General features: G+C 35.2%; 1 protein-coding gene across 1 annotated transcript; it reads right to left on the bottom strand.

Moving 5' to 3' along the window:
• Positions 1 to 290: 290 nt before the first annotated feature.
• LOC110890733 (glutathione reductase, cytosolic) lies at positions 291 to 6,975 on the bottom strand. The gene is made up of 17 exons (XM_022138359.2): positions 6,723 to 6,975; positions 6,295 to 6,442; positions 5,347 to 5,411; positions 5,180 to 5,249; positions 5,000 to 5,071; positions 4,609 to 4,812; positions 4,410 to 4,483; positions 3,965 to 4,048; positions 3,788 to 3,875; positions 3,615 to 3,696; positions 2,441 to 2,514; positions 2,250 to 2,357; positions 1,713 to 1,777; positions 1,499 to 1,612; positions 959 to 1,058; positions 677 to 730; positions 291 to 596 (listed from the first exon to the last, which is right to left on the bottom strand). Exons 2-17 carry the CDS (start codon positions 6,430 to 6,432, stop codon positions 513 to 515), a joined length of 1,476 nt encoding a protein of 491 aa, XP_021994051.1. The 5' UTR covers positions 6,433 to 6,442; positions 6,723 to 6,975; the 3' UTR covers positions 291 to 512.
• Positions 6,976 to 16,011: the final 9,036 nt, after the last annotated feature.

Here is a 16,011-nt window from a genome sequence, read left to right as displayed (position 1 = left end):
AAACAACTAAACTCTAATATTAATTAAAATAAAAAGGTACATACTTAAAATAAAACAACTATATAATTAAACTTAAAAAATACCATAATTGGTTAAATAGCTAAGCTTCATGTTCATAATAAAACCAACGGGGATCATTTCTTATTACAGAAAAATCTCTATAAATTAATACTCGATAAAATTAGTAATAGACAAAACCTACGAATTTTTAAGTATTATGATAGACAATATAATATGTTTGAACAAACTTTGAGTTGCTATAAAGGATAAGATTTGTAAATTGTAACTTCTATTTTAATTTGGTACCGGTCCAATACCCAATCAATTAAATTACAATCATCGTTCATTATTGTTTTCCATTTCATAAGGCTATATAGTACACAGTACATACCAAACAAACATGATGAATTTAACATTGTTGCAACTTATGAATCAAAACTTAATGTTACACATGTGTTTTCTAACAACGAGAGTTTTGAGGAACCGACTAAAACACGTGTTTAGAGGTTGGTCTACGGTTTACCAGCAACTGCAATACGCCTTGTAGCTGACCGCATTGTGACAAACTCCTCTGCAGCTGACGGGTGTATCCCGACCTGAAAAATATCGAATGTTTTCAGTTATATCCAAAATAACAGATTATGAAATAAAAAGTATATAATCCGCGTAAGCTAACCGTGTTATCGAATTGTGCCTTGGTTGCTCCACATTTGATTGCAATAGCAATGCCCTAAGAAAAATATGAACATTATTAGAAGTGTGTTTGCAGGACACAATAAAAGAATAACCAGACACATTATGTACAATTTTTTTTTTTTAATATTCATAATTAATGAGTCACAAATGATTGTAGATATAATATTATTGCATTAGCAGTCTAATTTTTTTTATTAATTATAGGAGGTTTTAACATATTAGCAATTTTTCTAAAAGGGTTAAGAGTGATTATGTCTACTACCTGCATGATTTCTGGTGCATCGGGTCCACACATCGAGGCTCCGATAACTTTATCGGTGTCGGCATCAACGATAAGCTTCATGAGTGTCTTCTCTTGTCGTCTATGGATATATAAAAGTGCAGATTATTAGTTAAACTTAATACATATCATTAGATGTGGCAAGATCGGCAAGCTTAAACAGATCAAAACAAACTTGTGTCAAAACGGGTCATTGACTCTTTTCAGCCTTTCAGGTCAAAATGGATGGACCAAAGTTGACCATCAAGACAATTTTCTCCATTTTAAAAAAAAAAAGATAATACACTATGATTCTAAAATTATATCCTAATTATCTTTAAATCAAGAGAATGATTTTTATAGAGTTGAAGAGAGAAAAAAAATGTCGATATAATTCGAACATGGTAGCTAAGTTTTTGTCATTTGACCCATTTAAAATGCAGCACAACCCATTTACAAATAAATGGGTCGAAAATGCCACTCTAAATTATCAACCGAATTCCCATTTGCTTGATTACAAAGAAGTGGCACAATTTTACATACCCTGAGATGGTGTTCTTCATTGGTTTAAATGTTGACGTAAACACTAATATGTCCCCAGTGGCGTGCTCTATGGCCTGTTCTTCACTTAGTCCAACAACGGATAGAGGTGGTATGCTGAAATGAAAAATACAAATTTGATTTTAAAAAAAAATATATAAAAATGATTTTTACATATTCACCCCCGTAAAAAAGTTAGAATTGAATAATCTGTTACCAGAAAACGGCACAAGGTACGTTGCTATGGTCTGGCTTGCTAGGTTCGTTACCGAAGACTGTTTTCTGTATGCAATAAATAATAAATGTACGTCGTGAAAAAGTGAACTAATCAATTTGTACCAAAATAGTCACAGAAATTTCCTTTCCGGGATGCCACAAAATGAATGCAATAATGATCCTAGGGATTCATCAGAAATTTAATCAAACGGGTTAAACGGGTCAAACGAACACGGCAACCCAAAACCTTATCATTTTCATGCCATGTTACAGATCGTGTCAGAATTTGCCACCCCTATGATCACGTCAACTCTACTTCAGAATTGCCTATTTGCCCATCAATGATTATTAAAATATATTGATCCCGTCAACTCTAGTCCAAAAATTCCCTCTAATTAATAATTACTTTTGTATTTTAGATAATTGCATTTATTATGGGACAACGGAGTATAAAGCAGACGCATAAATTGAACAAAAATCAGTAAACGCAGAGTAAAAAATGAAGAACAGAACTCATAAAAAGGCTGAAATCACATACAGCAAACATAGATCCTTCCATTAACGCAACAGGAGTAAGATTCATCCGGTTTGTAACGTCACCTATGGCCCAAATGCTAGGCACACTGGTTCGAGAATACTCATCAACCTGCATAATTTTAATCCAAATTCTTGTTACTTGCATTCCAAGCATCGTTAAAAAAACATAGGGAAAAAAGGTAAAAAGGGAACCTTCACTGCTCCTATTTTGTCGACTTCAACACCCACAGCTTGCAAATTTAATCTCTTTGTATTAGGGACCCGTCCTGTGACCAACAAAAAAAATGTAAGAATTGGGATGAATATATTTAAGACTAAAATGCCATGTTTATCCCTGAGGTTTGGCCAGTTTTGCGACTTTCGTCCAAAGGTTTGTTTTTTCGCATATGGATCCAAAAGGTTTGAAATCTTGCCATTTCCATCCGGCTCGTTAACTCCATCCATTTTTCTACGTTAAATCAGGGGTATTTTCGTCTTTTTTTGTTTACTCCAACCAATTTGGTCTTTTGAATACTTGTACATTATGCTAAATGCTTGTACATAAAGTGAAAAAGACCGAATTGCCCTTTAAGTTAACAAAAAAGACGGAAATACTCCTGACTTAACGGAGAAAAATGGATGGAGTTAATAAGCCGGATGAAAATGGTAAGATTTTAAACCTTTTGGATCTAGATGCGGAAAAACAAACCTTTGGACGAAAGACGCAAAACTGACCAAACCTCAAGGACGAAAATGGCATTTTACTCTATATTTAATAATTAAGGATACAATTAGGAGCATCAAGCTTGGTTTAAAAAAGCGCGAAGCGCTCTGAAGCGTTTTGGTTCCAAAAGCTTTAAGCGAAGCTTCAAGCGCGAAGCGAGAGCTTCACGTATACGAAGCGCTCAAAATTAAAAAAAAAATATATATATATATATATATTGTACACATCAATATGACCTATTCTACTTGTTAACCAATAACAAACACAAAAACATGATTAAAAAACACACTTAACACATAAAAAACATAGTTAAAACATAAATTAAAGTCGAAAAGCACTTAGGGTAAAGAAACAGGCCTCATTTAACCCTATTTAAAGACTGTTGGGCTTAAAAATTGGCCCAAATGTGACCTGATTGGGCTGAAGCGTCGCTTCAAACCATCATCGCTTCGCGCTTAAAGCTCGCTTCACAGCGCTTCACGTAATGTAACGCTTCAGACCAAAAAAAGCGATGTTTCCAGCGCTTCAGCGCTTCACGCTTAATGCTCGCTTTAAGCGCGCTTTTTTAAACACAGGCATCAAGTAATATGTTAAAGCAACTAAATTAAAAAAAAGTTCAAGTTTTAATTAACACAACTATCTTTTATGAAGGCCCAAAATTACCGGTGGCGAAAAGTACGACATCTGCCATTAGTTCTTCACCATGATCTGTAGTAACTTTAATACCATCCTCTGTTTTAACCAACTGAAACATACGTATATAACTTTAATCAACTGAAGATTCACGACAGTAAATCGGTATAAATATATTAAATAATTAATTATACAAAAATTACCTTTGTCAAATTTGTTTGTGGGTGCAAAATAATGCCTCTTCCTTCGAGATTTCTTGCAACCAACGCTCTCATTTCATCGTCAAAACCTCTGAAATGATTAATATTTCACTGAAATTGCGGCTTTGGAAAGGTTTACTGAAAATGTCGATTCTCATATATAAATAAAAAAGTTTTAACCTCAATGGAAGTTCCTTTCTGAAACATAGATTCACGGTGGAACCCATCCCACGCCAAATTGAAGCGAACTCCACGGCAATATACCTGATCGGATACAAAGATTCAGCGTGTGTGAACATTCAACTAAAAATTTAAAGACGTTCCAAGATGAAAACATAGATGTCAATCGCGCCCATAGCGAGCGTTATAACGTAGCGAAGAGGATTGATGGCACTATATAGGATTTAGCAACAGATAGTGAGATTTTTGAATTTTTTTTAAATTAAGAAAAAAAATTGAAAAAATAGACATATAAAATATTTCCTTAAATTTTCTTCTAGTGTATCGCTAAACATGTAGCACCCGCAATTTCATCATTGTCGTTACGTAGCATATAGGTAGCTTGTCGCTATCGTCCGCTATTCACTATTGATAACTATGAATAAAAAGTCAAAAGTCAACATACCCTCCTCCAAGTATAACAACACGCTTTGGTAACTCTTCCAAGCTCAAAGCCTCATCAGATGTAATAGCTAGCTCCTAAATTGAACCACACAAATAAAAAAAAGCAAGACATAAAATTATATATTGAAATTATTGATTCATTGGATGCATGACAAATTAAATTAAATAAACGAGTTCCTCAAATTATCGAAAGGTTTTACATGTCCAGGAATATCGGGACGATGTGCCCTGCTACCGGTTGAGATCAGTATGTGTTTTGCAGAGTAGGAGAGTTTGGTGCCATCCAACTGTATCACTTCCACTTCGTTGGGGCCCACAATTCTTCCCTCCCCTTCAAAAAGTTTGACTCCCGCATTTGAAAGTAAGCGTTTGTATACTCCATTTAGCCTCACTATTTCCTCAGTCTACAATAAAAAAAAAAGATATGATTACGATGACGTTGATGAAAAGCAGAAATGGCATTTGCGACCCGTTTACTTATGAATAGGTAAATAAGCCAGATTTTTGGAGGTTTTATTTAACCAATGTAATTTGATGACAAGGGGAAAAACAGGAATTAAAATGGCACAACAGAAACATTTAACAACGAACCTTCTTGTGCAGTAACCTTTTCCAATCAAAATCAACATTCTCATTCACTTGCCAGCCATACTCCCGTGCATCCTACACGAGTTGAAACATAGATGAGTAACCTTAGATAAAAAAATCCATTGATCCAATACATCAAAAACCACCCGATTTCACTAGTTTAACGAAGAAACTCGATATTACCTGAATTTCAGGCCCAAAGCCTGCTCCATAAACCAGAATCTTCTTCGGAACACACCCACGAATCACACACCTGCAACACATGTAAACCATTACAACACACACTCATACACCACTAACAAACTGTGCTCTCCCAAACTAACATCCAAAGCAAAGATCCAACAACTTACGTTCCACCAACACCTCCAACGGTTTCCGAGCTAACCGGATGAAATGGCAGCTCACAAATCCCAACCTTACAACAATATTTAGTAAAACAAAGATAAATAACCAAACATATATCCTTAAAAAATCACCTTAAACATATATAAGAATAACATGTCTTGGTCTTGGTTTTAAAAAAGCGTGTGGCGATCCAACGCGATTTGATCCCAAAAGCACGTGTCGATGCGTTCGTTATTAGAATATACTAAAAAATATTTACCGATGATATTTCAACTTGTTAACTTTGAAACACTAAAATATAAGATATTCTCATCATCAGCTTTGTTCAAAAACTCAAACCCATCGCTCAAACGATGGTCAAATAGTTTAGACTAAGGGGCTGTTTGTTTACCTCTTAACGAGGCTCTTAATGGTTCAGACCTCTTACTGGTTCAGTACATAATGGTTCAGACTGTTTGTTTCGTGAGCAGATGTCTGAATGGTTCAGACATTTGCCTCTGAATGATTAAGTATTATACAGAGTCTGAATGGTTAAGACCTCTAATCTGAATTGGTCAGACATTTGCCTCTGAAGGGTTAAGCATTATACTGGCTCTTAATGGCTCAGACCTCTTACTGGTTCAGCACTTAATGATTGAGACCTCTTACTGGTTCAGCAGTTAACCATTCAGAAGTTGCCAAACAGCCCCTAAATCATGTGATGCGCGCATAGTGGCGGACCCTACTCTATGCACCCGGGGGTTAAAAAAATAAGTGTAATTTCTAGAAAAAAAAATCCCCATCACCCCCTTAAAAGTTCAGTTAAGCCCCCAATTCCACAAACCTCCACCCCACCCAAACCAAGCGAGAAAATAAATCCTGGGTCCGCCACTGTGCGCGCATTTTGGAATCAATGTGATCTCGCCACCACGCGTATTAAAACCAAGTAACGTATAAACTCAACAAAGTGTTACCTTAGCTCCATATTGAGCTGAAAATCTAGAAGCCCTAACACCACCACTACCAGCACCAATCACAAACAAATCAAAATCATACTGATCTTCATCACTAACATTACTCACATCACCATCAATCAGCATCTTTCTCGACATGATTAAAATACTGAATCCACATAACAGCAAACAGGGTATCAACAATCGATCAATCAAACGAATAATATCCATTTTTTTATCTTCCTATTTATACAATAACCCACATCATAAAACTCAATGAAGTACTAAAATCAGATCCGAAACTTACCAAAAATAACAATAAGCTATAATTATTTAATACCCACGTAAATTTCGGGTTTTTTTGTGATTCAAGATTAGCTATATATACTGGATTTGAAAATTGGAAGATGAAATTGATGATGAATTGAAGTGGGTAATGTTAAAGTTACCTTTTTTAGAGGTGAAACGACGACGTGTTGACCTTGATCGTGAGTATGGGGGTTCTTAAAGACGATATTGGAAGGGCTTGAATGAGAATTTGCCACGATAGGTTGCGACTGTTGAGGAGTTTGAGACGAGATTGCAGAAATGATGGGCTCAACACGCGTTATTTAAAGTGCAGGGTTTGAGAAGGTTCGAATAATCATTGGAGGTCGAATGCAAGTTGATGTTGTACTCTTGGTTGGACAAGAGATGCGATGTGCAAATCCAACTTTGGTTTCGGTTACTCGGTTATGAAGCTAGGTTTTTGTTAATTTCAGTTATTAGTCATTATAATCATTTACATAATATAGATCAAAATATATAATAACCTATTAAGATAATTAGTTGGTAATTGTTGATGGATCATATTACCCTTATTAACTAATTAGGTTTCTTCTTGGGTGCTTATATAAGGAGACTTATGTGAAGGTTAAGGGGTTAGACAGTTACACAATTAGAGATACCCCATAAGCATAACATCATCACGTTCGACCTCCCTCTCCTACGGCCAATACCCTTTTCGGTTTAATCAGTCACCATCATCAGTTAGCACCCTAAGGAGGAACCAGATCACCTTGACAAAGATGTCGAACTCCATGTCGTCTTCTCTCACTGGATTCTCCACCGCACTGTCTGCGGTGACAGGTATGTTTTCATATTTTCCATTATGTTTAAACAGAACTGAACCAACATGTGGTATCAGAGCATATGTTGATTAGTCAGTTCTGTTTTCGTATCCATTAATTCTGGGATTGAAATCATGAAAGCGGAATTTTGATAACTTAATAAACCTGACAGTCGGTTTCGAGTCATAAAGGTCCACTCGAGATCACTGTTTTCGGAAAAAAAGATTGATTCTATGTTCACTCGATTTCAACTGGGTTATGTTTTGACCGAAATCTGTTTAGAAACTATTAAAATTCAGGTTTTGGGTTCCAGAATTAAGTATTATTTTTTTTAGGGTTCATCACATGTTCTTAGAAAATTCGAAGTTTCCTTTATGTTTTGGAATATGATTCGGATTGTTAAGTGTTTTTTCCTGTTTTGATCTGATTTTGTCCTCTAAAGATTTTCGAAAACTGTTATTAGATAAACAGATTATAATTTTCGAAATATTTGGTAAAATTAGATCAGCACTGAAATAGGAAACATTATCACACAATCCCTTAAATTTCGAATTTTCAGTTATGTTTCACATTCACAGCTGTTAACAGGAAGTTTCGAGATCCCTTCTAACGAGCCGAAACCAAGATCTCGACTCGAGACCACGAGATCTCGACTCGAAATCATAAAGGTTCTCAAATATTCACAACTCGAGACAACGATTTCGACTCGAGATCATAAGGTCTCGACTCGAGACCACTGCGGTTTCGACTAAGGGCTTAAATTTTCATAACTCGAGACTGTGGTTGCGACTCGAGACCTCATTATGAGTTGAGATCTCATAAGGTATAGTAGTCGAGACCATGGTTCCGACTTGAGACAACAAGGTTGCGACTCGAGACCTCATTACTGACTCGAGATCTCATAACTCAGTCGAGACCTAACTCGAAACTTCATTATTTTAGGTTGTTTAATGTGAACTAAGATTTAGCTCGGGCTTTTTTTTTTGGGTTAGGGACCGATCCAGGATATGTAGTGTGCCCGATTACCCGATAATATAGCGCCATTTACCTCATTATATACCCAAGTAACCCCACATGATTATTTCTTTATTTTAAATATATATTTATCTCAATATAAGTTAGAATAAGATTTTTAAAGTATTGTGCATCCCAATGTGACTTTTAGTTTCATTTAACAAGGGAAAAGAAAGGAAGTAAAAGGAAGAGAGTAAAAAATGTGTTCCAAATATTTTTTTAGGAAGGGGAGTGGTGAGAAAAGAAAGAAAACAAGGGGGTGATTGATGCAAATATTCATCCTCCCAATTTGGAGAGATTTGGTGAGAAAATATTATTATAAATCTCAGACTTTTTTAAATTTCCTAAATTACCATCTAATTCATTATAAATAAACTTTCTTTTCTTTTCCTCCCAACTCGGGAACACATAAAATGTTTAATTTCCTTTCATTTCCTTTTCTTTTCATTAAACTCGGGAACACGAATATAATCACATCTTTTCCTTTCCATTCCCTTATAATTCCCCTTCCTTTCTCTTCTATCGTTAAATGAAACTCGGGAACACAGTGTTAATTTTCAAATTCAATTTGAAAATTTAGATTTAAATTATTTAAGCCTAATTGACATCAACAATTCCGGAGATATGTTGGATTTTACGTGTACTAGAATTTGTATTTCCTTGTATGAAACGACTAGATCAAATTTTACTTGTTTTTTGTGTTTTTCAATTATTGTTTCATTTTTGTTTTGTGATGAATCCACTGTAGGATTTTATGTTTTTTAGAATTTGTATTTTATGAACCAACTAGATCAAATTTTACTTGTTTTGTGTGTTTTTCAATTATTGTTTCATTTTTGTTTTATGATGAATCCACTTTTAGATGATTTGAGGAATCTTACTATTTTCAAATAAATTTATAACTAAAAAATCAAGTAATAAACGTAAATTTATGAATGTCCTCTTCAGTTAACTTAGACACATCATTGCTTAATGATATGGTTTGTATTCTGTAACACCCCAAAAACTCGAGTTCGTTAGTTACTAGTATGTTACCACGTTTAAAAGAAAGAAATGGAATAACTAGGTTATTAAACCTAGTTATTTGTAACATCCCAAATTTCGTACGTCGTAATATAATATTTTAATTTTATTAATAAGATGGGGTAAATATAGATTTACTTTACCATTCCCTAAGCTTTACAAGTTGTGGAAATTCTATAACTTATGTGCACATGAGATTAAACAAGTTAGTATGTAAAAAGGAAATAAATGACATGTTTTGAAAGATGGAGGGGTTAAAAGAGAAAAGTGTTATAAATAACACACTTGATAAAAAAAAAATAAGTCAGTATGTTGTGGTTTGGGGCGTACGATCGAGAACAGGGGGCCAAGGAAGAGCCAAAACCCTAACATCCTAAAATCAGCAGATTGAGAAGGAAATTGAAGGCTAATCGATTGCATGTGACCAATTTCTCAGTTATCTAGGGGTTCTCCATCATGGGGTAAGTCGAATTTTGTGAATTGATGTTAGGGGATGATAATGGTTTTGATTAATCCATGAGATAGTATGAAATTGAACTTGTTTGTGAGTTAGAATCACCAAATAAAGGATGTTTCATGAATAATACTGATTTGTTTGAAGGTTTGAATAAAAACCCATTTGATCTAGTTGAATAGTGAACTAGTAGTGAATTAATCAAGAAATTCAGATGGGTGATTGTTTGTGTGCAAGTTATAGACAGATTATTAGGTTGTAGAATGAATAAGTGAGGTGGATTTAGTTGATTATATGATTCATGAAGACTACTAGTGAAAGTGTGCATTGTATACTTGTACATAGAGCTTACAATGTTATATGCACGCCAAGTGTTCGATTAAATGCTTGAATGGGTAATATTATAAAGTTGAATGAATTATGAAGTCTTGTGTTGCATGTAGAAAATTATGGAATTGGTCTTTTATATAAAAAGTGTTATGGAATGCATACTATGTGTGAATGCAAGAGTTGTGTAAGTGTATGATAAAATGTATACAATGTCGTCCGTATAGTCGATTATGATGTTACGGACATATGTTGATAAGCCGATAGTTACCTATGGTTAATAGTTGACCTTTGGAAGTCAACAAGCATAAGAAACATGATTTGACTCGTTATTGTAAAAGTAGGATTATAGGAAGTCGTTTGATACATGTTATGTTAATATGTGTTAATTTTGATTACTCGATGAATTACGTGTGTTGGAAAGGATATGAAGTTGATTAGATGTTTTTGCTTGTTAGAAATGACTAAGGAAAGTTAAGTATGAATTATGCGAATGATATGATTATTACATGTACCAATGAGTATGCTAATAAGAGCGTGGTTTCGATGAAATGAAAGTATAGGAATCACGTCGTGACTGACTCAAGCATGAAAGGATAACGGGTCAAGAAAAGGCAAGGAATCGGATACGAGCACGGACGCATAAGGTAAGTGATTTCCGTAATCACTTCTTAGTTCAAGTAAGTAATAAAGTGTTGAAATTAATTAAACATGATGTTTGAGGTTAAATATGTAGGAAAGTCTTTCGTCGTAAATGATGGGATTAAAGTTGACCAAAATGCCCTTGATGGGTATTTTGGGCAAACGATCTTAATAAGTATTTTAGAAACAAGTTATAGATTAGTATAATGTCTTGGACAAATATGGAAGCGAAGAGTATGGTTTTGGTATGTCATAAACCATTTAACGCGCAAATACCCTTAACGGGTCAAAACTAAGTATATGAACGATAATGTGTTAAGAGGATGCAAAATGTCTAAGAACTTATTATTTTATGATAGAATGTGAATTTACAAGCATGTAGGAAGAAACGGGAGGTCAAACGGGTAAACGGTTCAAAAGTTACGCGCGTTTTAGTGCGTACGTACGACGAAACGAATCTGCAGAAAACTGCAAAATCTAGAGGGCGTCGCCGACGGGTAGGGGGCCGTCGCCGACGGGCAAGGGAAAATCAGTTTTTGTGCTGACGGGTTAATTACCTGTCTACGGGTTTTTGGGCTACGGGTAAATGCAAGGCCCGTCGCCGACGGCCCTAGGGGCGTCGGTGACGGCCTTCCCAAGTCCCAAAAGCTGAAATCTTGTTATTTAAGTTAATTTATGTACCGTGGGCTTCGGTTTGATATCCGTGGACTACGGCGGACTTTCCAAACATGATTTTTGAAGGTTCCTTGGATGTTTATGGGCTATAAAGCTAAGTCTAAGACCCACGTTAATAATGTATGATTAGGTAAGAGGTACACGTGATCTAGTACGTGTTCGTTAAAGTATGTATATATGTAGATAAGCAAGTTTGTGTGTTTGTATGTATTTGTATACGTATGTAGAAGTTATGTAAGCATGTACGTAGGCATACACGTATGTATGTTTATAACTCCAAGTGTACGTATGTAGTAGGATATGTAGTTATGCTTAATGATATGTATGAGTGTATGTACGTATGTCTAGTTGTAGGAAGGATATGTAAGTATGTAGTTGTATATGTAGGTATGTATAAGGGTATGTATGAGTGTATGTACGTATGTAAGATGTATATTAATTTGGGTATGTAAGTACATATATGTGTATGATTTAGACACATTGAGGATTAACGTTATTAATGGTGTACCTTGAGAATGATAAGTAATGCAGGTACATTCATGAAGCCTCGCCAGGAAATGGATACGCAGATGAAATGCTTGAAGTTTGATAAAGAACGAGATGTGAAGTGTATGCGAATGATCTTGTTTATACATTGTGTGCTAATGTTTTTGAATGTATGTGGTGAATGTAGGTTGTGCGGGTCACGGAGGATCATCAAGGATTAAAGATCGAAGACCGAGTCACTTAAGGGATTGTACGGGGTTGTCTAAGGATGTAAATTTGTTGTACATAAGCTATGATTTATTCTATAATTGAGTTAGTTTGTTGTATTCGATATAAAAGAGTTATTTTAAAAGTGAACTTTCAAGTAAGACGTAAGGTTTATAATGAAAGAATTTTTATGGCATGAACTTCCGCTGCGACTTTCGTTAATTACGTGTTAGGGTGTTACAAGTTGGTATCAGAGCCCTGGTTTGAGAGAATCAAGTACGAGAAAGTAAGTACTTGAACTCAAACTTGTGTGCTCTTATGATAAGGAACCCGTACAATCCAAGACTCGATCAAGGCCTAAAGGTAAAAGCAAATGTAAGTATGTATTAACTTATGTAATTGAAGGAAATTAATAGTATGTTATGTGAAGGGTAAGCGCAATCGTTTGGAAGGGATGATCTGTGGATGCGGTCTAGGACCGACATCAAGGCAAGTAATAAGGCGAATTGACCCCAGGTACGTAAACCTAACGTGTGGGCATATGAAATGGTATAATTAAGCAAGTGAAAGAAAATTTTTAGCAAAATATAATAACGACATGATAAATAAGTTTTGAAAAGGTTACACGAGCCGAAACTAAATTCTTCGGACATAAGGTGGCAATTACTCGAAGGCACGAAACTAGTACGTGGAATGTGTACCTGGCCAGTACACAAGAAACGTATGACGTTCGTGAAACCGTGATAATTATTACAGGTATGTCCGATAGAGTTTGGTAGCAGCTAGGCGTGTGGGTGAAATGGGTAGTAGGACTCTCGGGGGATTGAGAGTACCTTGTAGGAATGAAAGATGGGAATGCAATGCTTGAATCCGCGAGACGGATTCAAGGAATGAAAGATGTGAATGCAATGCTTGAATCCGCGAGACGGATTCAAGGAATGAAATATGCGAATGCAATGCTTGAATCCGCGAGACGGATTCAAGGAATGAAAGATAAGAATGATGCAAATCCCTTGTGGATTTGGTTATGATGGCGAATGCTATGATAAGTTATGCAAGTCGACCGGTTCAAATTGAACAAGTCGAGTAAGGATAAGGTACCATCCGTTTGGAACGGGTGGTCGTGAATGCAATAACAAATGTATGAAGTTCAATCCGTTATACGGATAGAACGAAAGATTTATGTTGAAAGCAATTAACCCGATGTGACCGGGTCGTAAGTGGTATGCTTGAATCTCATTATGAGAGTATATGCCATTACCCATTTAATTGGGTAATCGAATGCGTAAAAGAAATAAAAGCATATAAGTGAATGGAATTAAAATATTGGAATTATAAGCGAAATAAGTATTATGACTAACTTTTAAAACGGGAAGGGCAAGTGTTTGCAAGAAAACACTGAAACGGTGAAGCGATGGGATCGCAAGCATGTCTGAATTGAAAAGGGGTACAAACATGTACTCCGATACGCATGTATATACATGTATATAATAAGAAATAAGTGGCAGTTTGACCTTGAAAAGTCAAACTGCAGAAGCTAAGAAATAATTTAATTTCCAACCGTGGGACTGCTAGAGAAGAAAGGAAGTGTGTAGAATAGTACACCCAATGAGTTATAGAATTACGAAATAATGGTTATGTATCTACCCGTCAAGAACATGTCAAATAATAAGAATGATATATTGAGTTATGGCCATGTATTGACCCGTTATGAATAGGTCTAGCACACTAATGCCTTACGAAGGAATTGAGAAAGTATTAATATATAAATAATGCGATGTGATAAACATCATATCTGAATGAAATCGAATGGAATGTGTAAACCCCTAATTTTATAATGAGATTGGCAGGAATCACGATGCGATAAAACTACCTAGGACGGCGAAAAAATGCCCATGAATGAAAGCTTATGATACCGATGGACAAGATCAGGCCTATTAAGTTATGGATTCATGAAGGAGCAAGTCAACTCGGGTTGTTACACGTTGGTTTGTTCCAAATTAGCGAGGTTAGTAAATGGTTTAACTTGTGAATGTTAAATAGAAAGTTACAAATTGAATAATACTTTTATGTGAATTGGTGGTAGTGAACCTGGATGCTCGTAACTGTGGAAATTTTGATAGAAATTATGAGAAGGGAAGTATCGTTAAGAAATGCTAACTCTGATGTTCGGCTTGTTGGCCATGTTCATTTGAACAAAATGAAAGATGGCATATGATGAATGAGTAGTATAAAGTAAATCGATTTATTTTGAATTAGCAAATATATGAATGTGATATGCTTAAATAGGGAGTTAGAAACAAGCCGCATACTTAGGTTTGTACAATTAATAATTGTATACAATTGGAATAAATTCGATGAAAGAAACGTAGTAATGCTACGTGTTAAGAGCTAGTATTATAAAGTAAAAGACACTAATAAGAGCTCTGGAGAAGAGTCTGACATAAGTATAATTATGAAAGTAATTTACTTAATATGAGGGCATATGAACGATGTGTACAAATACGTTCATGCATGAATAAAACCTTTGCCAAGGTCCCGAATGCGTTTAGGTTGTAGTAAGTATAGTGAATGAACAACCTGAAAGGGGTAAGAGTATAATTGGTCTAGTTTGAATGAGAAAGGTTTCGGGGACGAAACCTCATTTAAGGGGGGTAGACTTGTAACACCCCAAAAACTCGAGTTCGTTAGTTACTAGTATGTTACCACGTTTAAAAGAAAGAAATGGAATAACTAGGTTATTAAACCTAGTTATTTGTAACATCCCAAATTCCGTACGTCGTAATATAATATTTTAATTTTATTAATAAGATGGGGTAAATATAGATTTACTTTACCATTCCCTAAGCTTTACAAGTTGTGGAAATTCTATAACTTATGTGCACATGAGATTAAACAAGTTAGTATGTAAAAAGGAAATAAATGACATGTTTTGAAAGATGGAGGGGTTAAAAGAGAAAAGTGTTATAAATAACACACTTGATAAAAAAAAATAAGTCAGTATGTTGTGGTTTGGGGCGTACGATCGAGAACAGGGGGCCAAGGAAGAGCCAAAACCCTAACATCCTAAAATCAGCAGATTGAGAAGGAAATTGAAGGCTAATCGATTGCATGTGACCAATTTCTCAGTTATCTAGGGGTTCTCCATCATGGGGTAAGTCGAATTTTGTGAATTGATGTTAGGGGATGATAATGGTTTTGATTAATCCATGAGATAGTATGAAATTGAACTTGTTTGTGAGTTAGAATCACCAAATAAAGGATGTTTCATGAATCATACTGATTTGTTTGAAGGTTTGAATAAAAACCCATTTGATCTAGTTGAATAGTGAACTAGTAGTGAATTAATCAAGAAATTCAGATGGGTGATTGTTTGTGTGCAAGTTATAGACAGATTATTAGGTTGTAGAATGAATAAGTGAGGTGGATTTAGTTGATTATATGATTCATGAAGACTACTAGTGAAAGTGTGCATTGTATACTTGTACATAGAGCTTACAATGTTATATGCACGCCAAGTGTTCGATTAAATGCTTGAATAGGTAATATTATAAAGTTGAATGAATTATGAAGTCTTGTGTTGCATGTAGAAAATTATGGAATTGGTCTTTTATATAAAAAGTGTTATGGAATGCATACTATGTGTGAATGCAAGAGTTGTGTAAGTGTATGATAAAATGTATACAATGTCGTCCGTATAGTCGATTATGATGTTACGGACATATGTTGATAAGCCGATAGTTACCTATGGTTAATAGTTGACCTTTGGAAGTCAACAAGCACAAGAAACATGATTTGACT

Source organism: Helianthus annuus, chromosome 11 (assembly GCF_002127325.2).
Source record: "Helianthus annuus cultivar XRQ/B chromosome 11, HanXRQr2.0-SUNRISE, whole genome shotgun sequence".
NCBI lineage: Eukaryota > Viridiplantae > Streptophyta > Magnoliopsida > Asterales > Asteraceae > Helianthus > Helianthus annuus.
The sequence above is the reverse complement of the archived record's forward strand: the minus strand, read 5'-3'. Positions and strand labels throughout refer to the sequence as shown.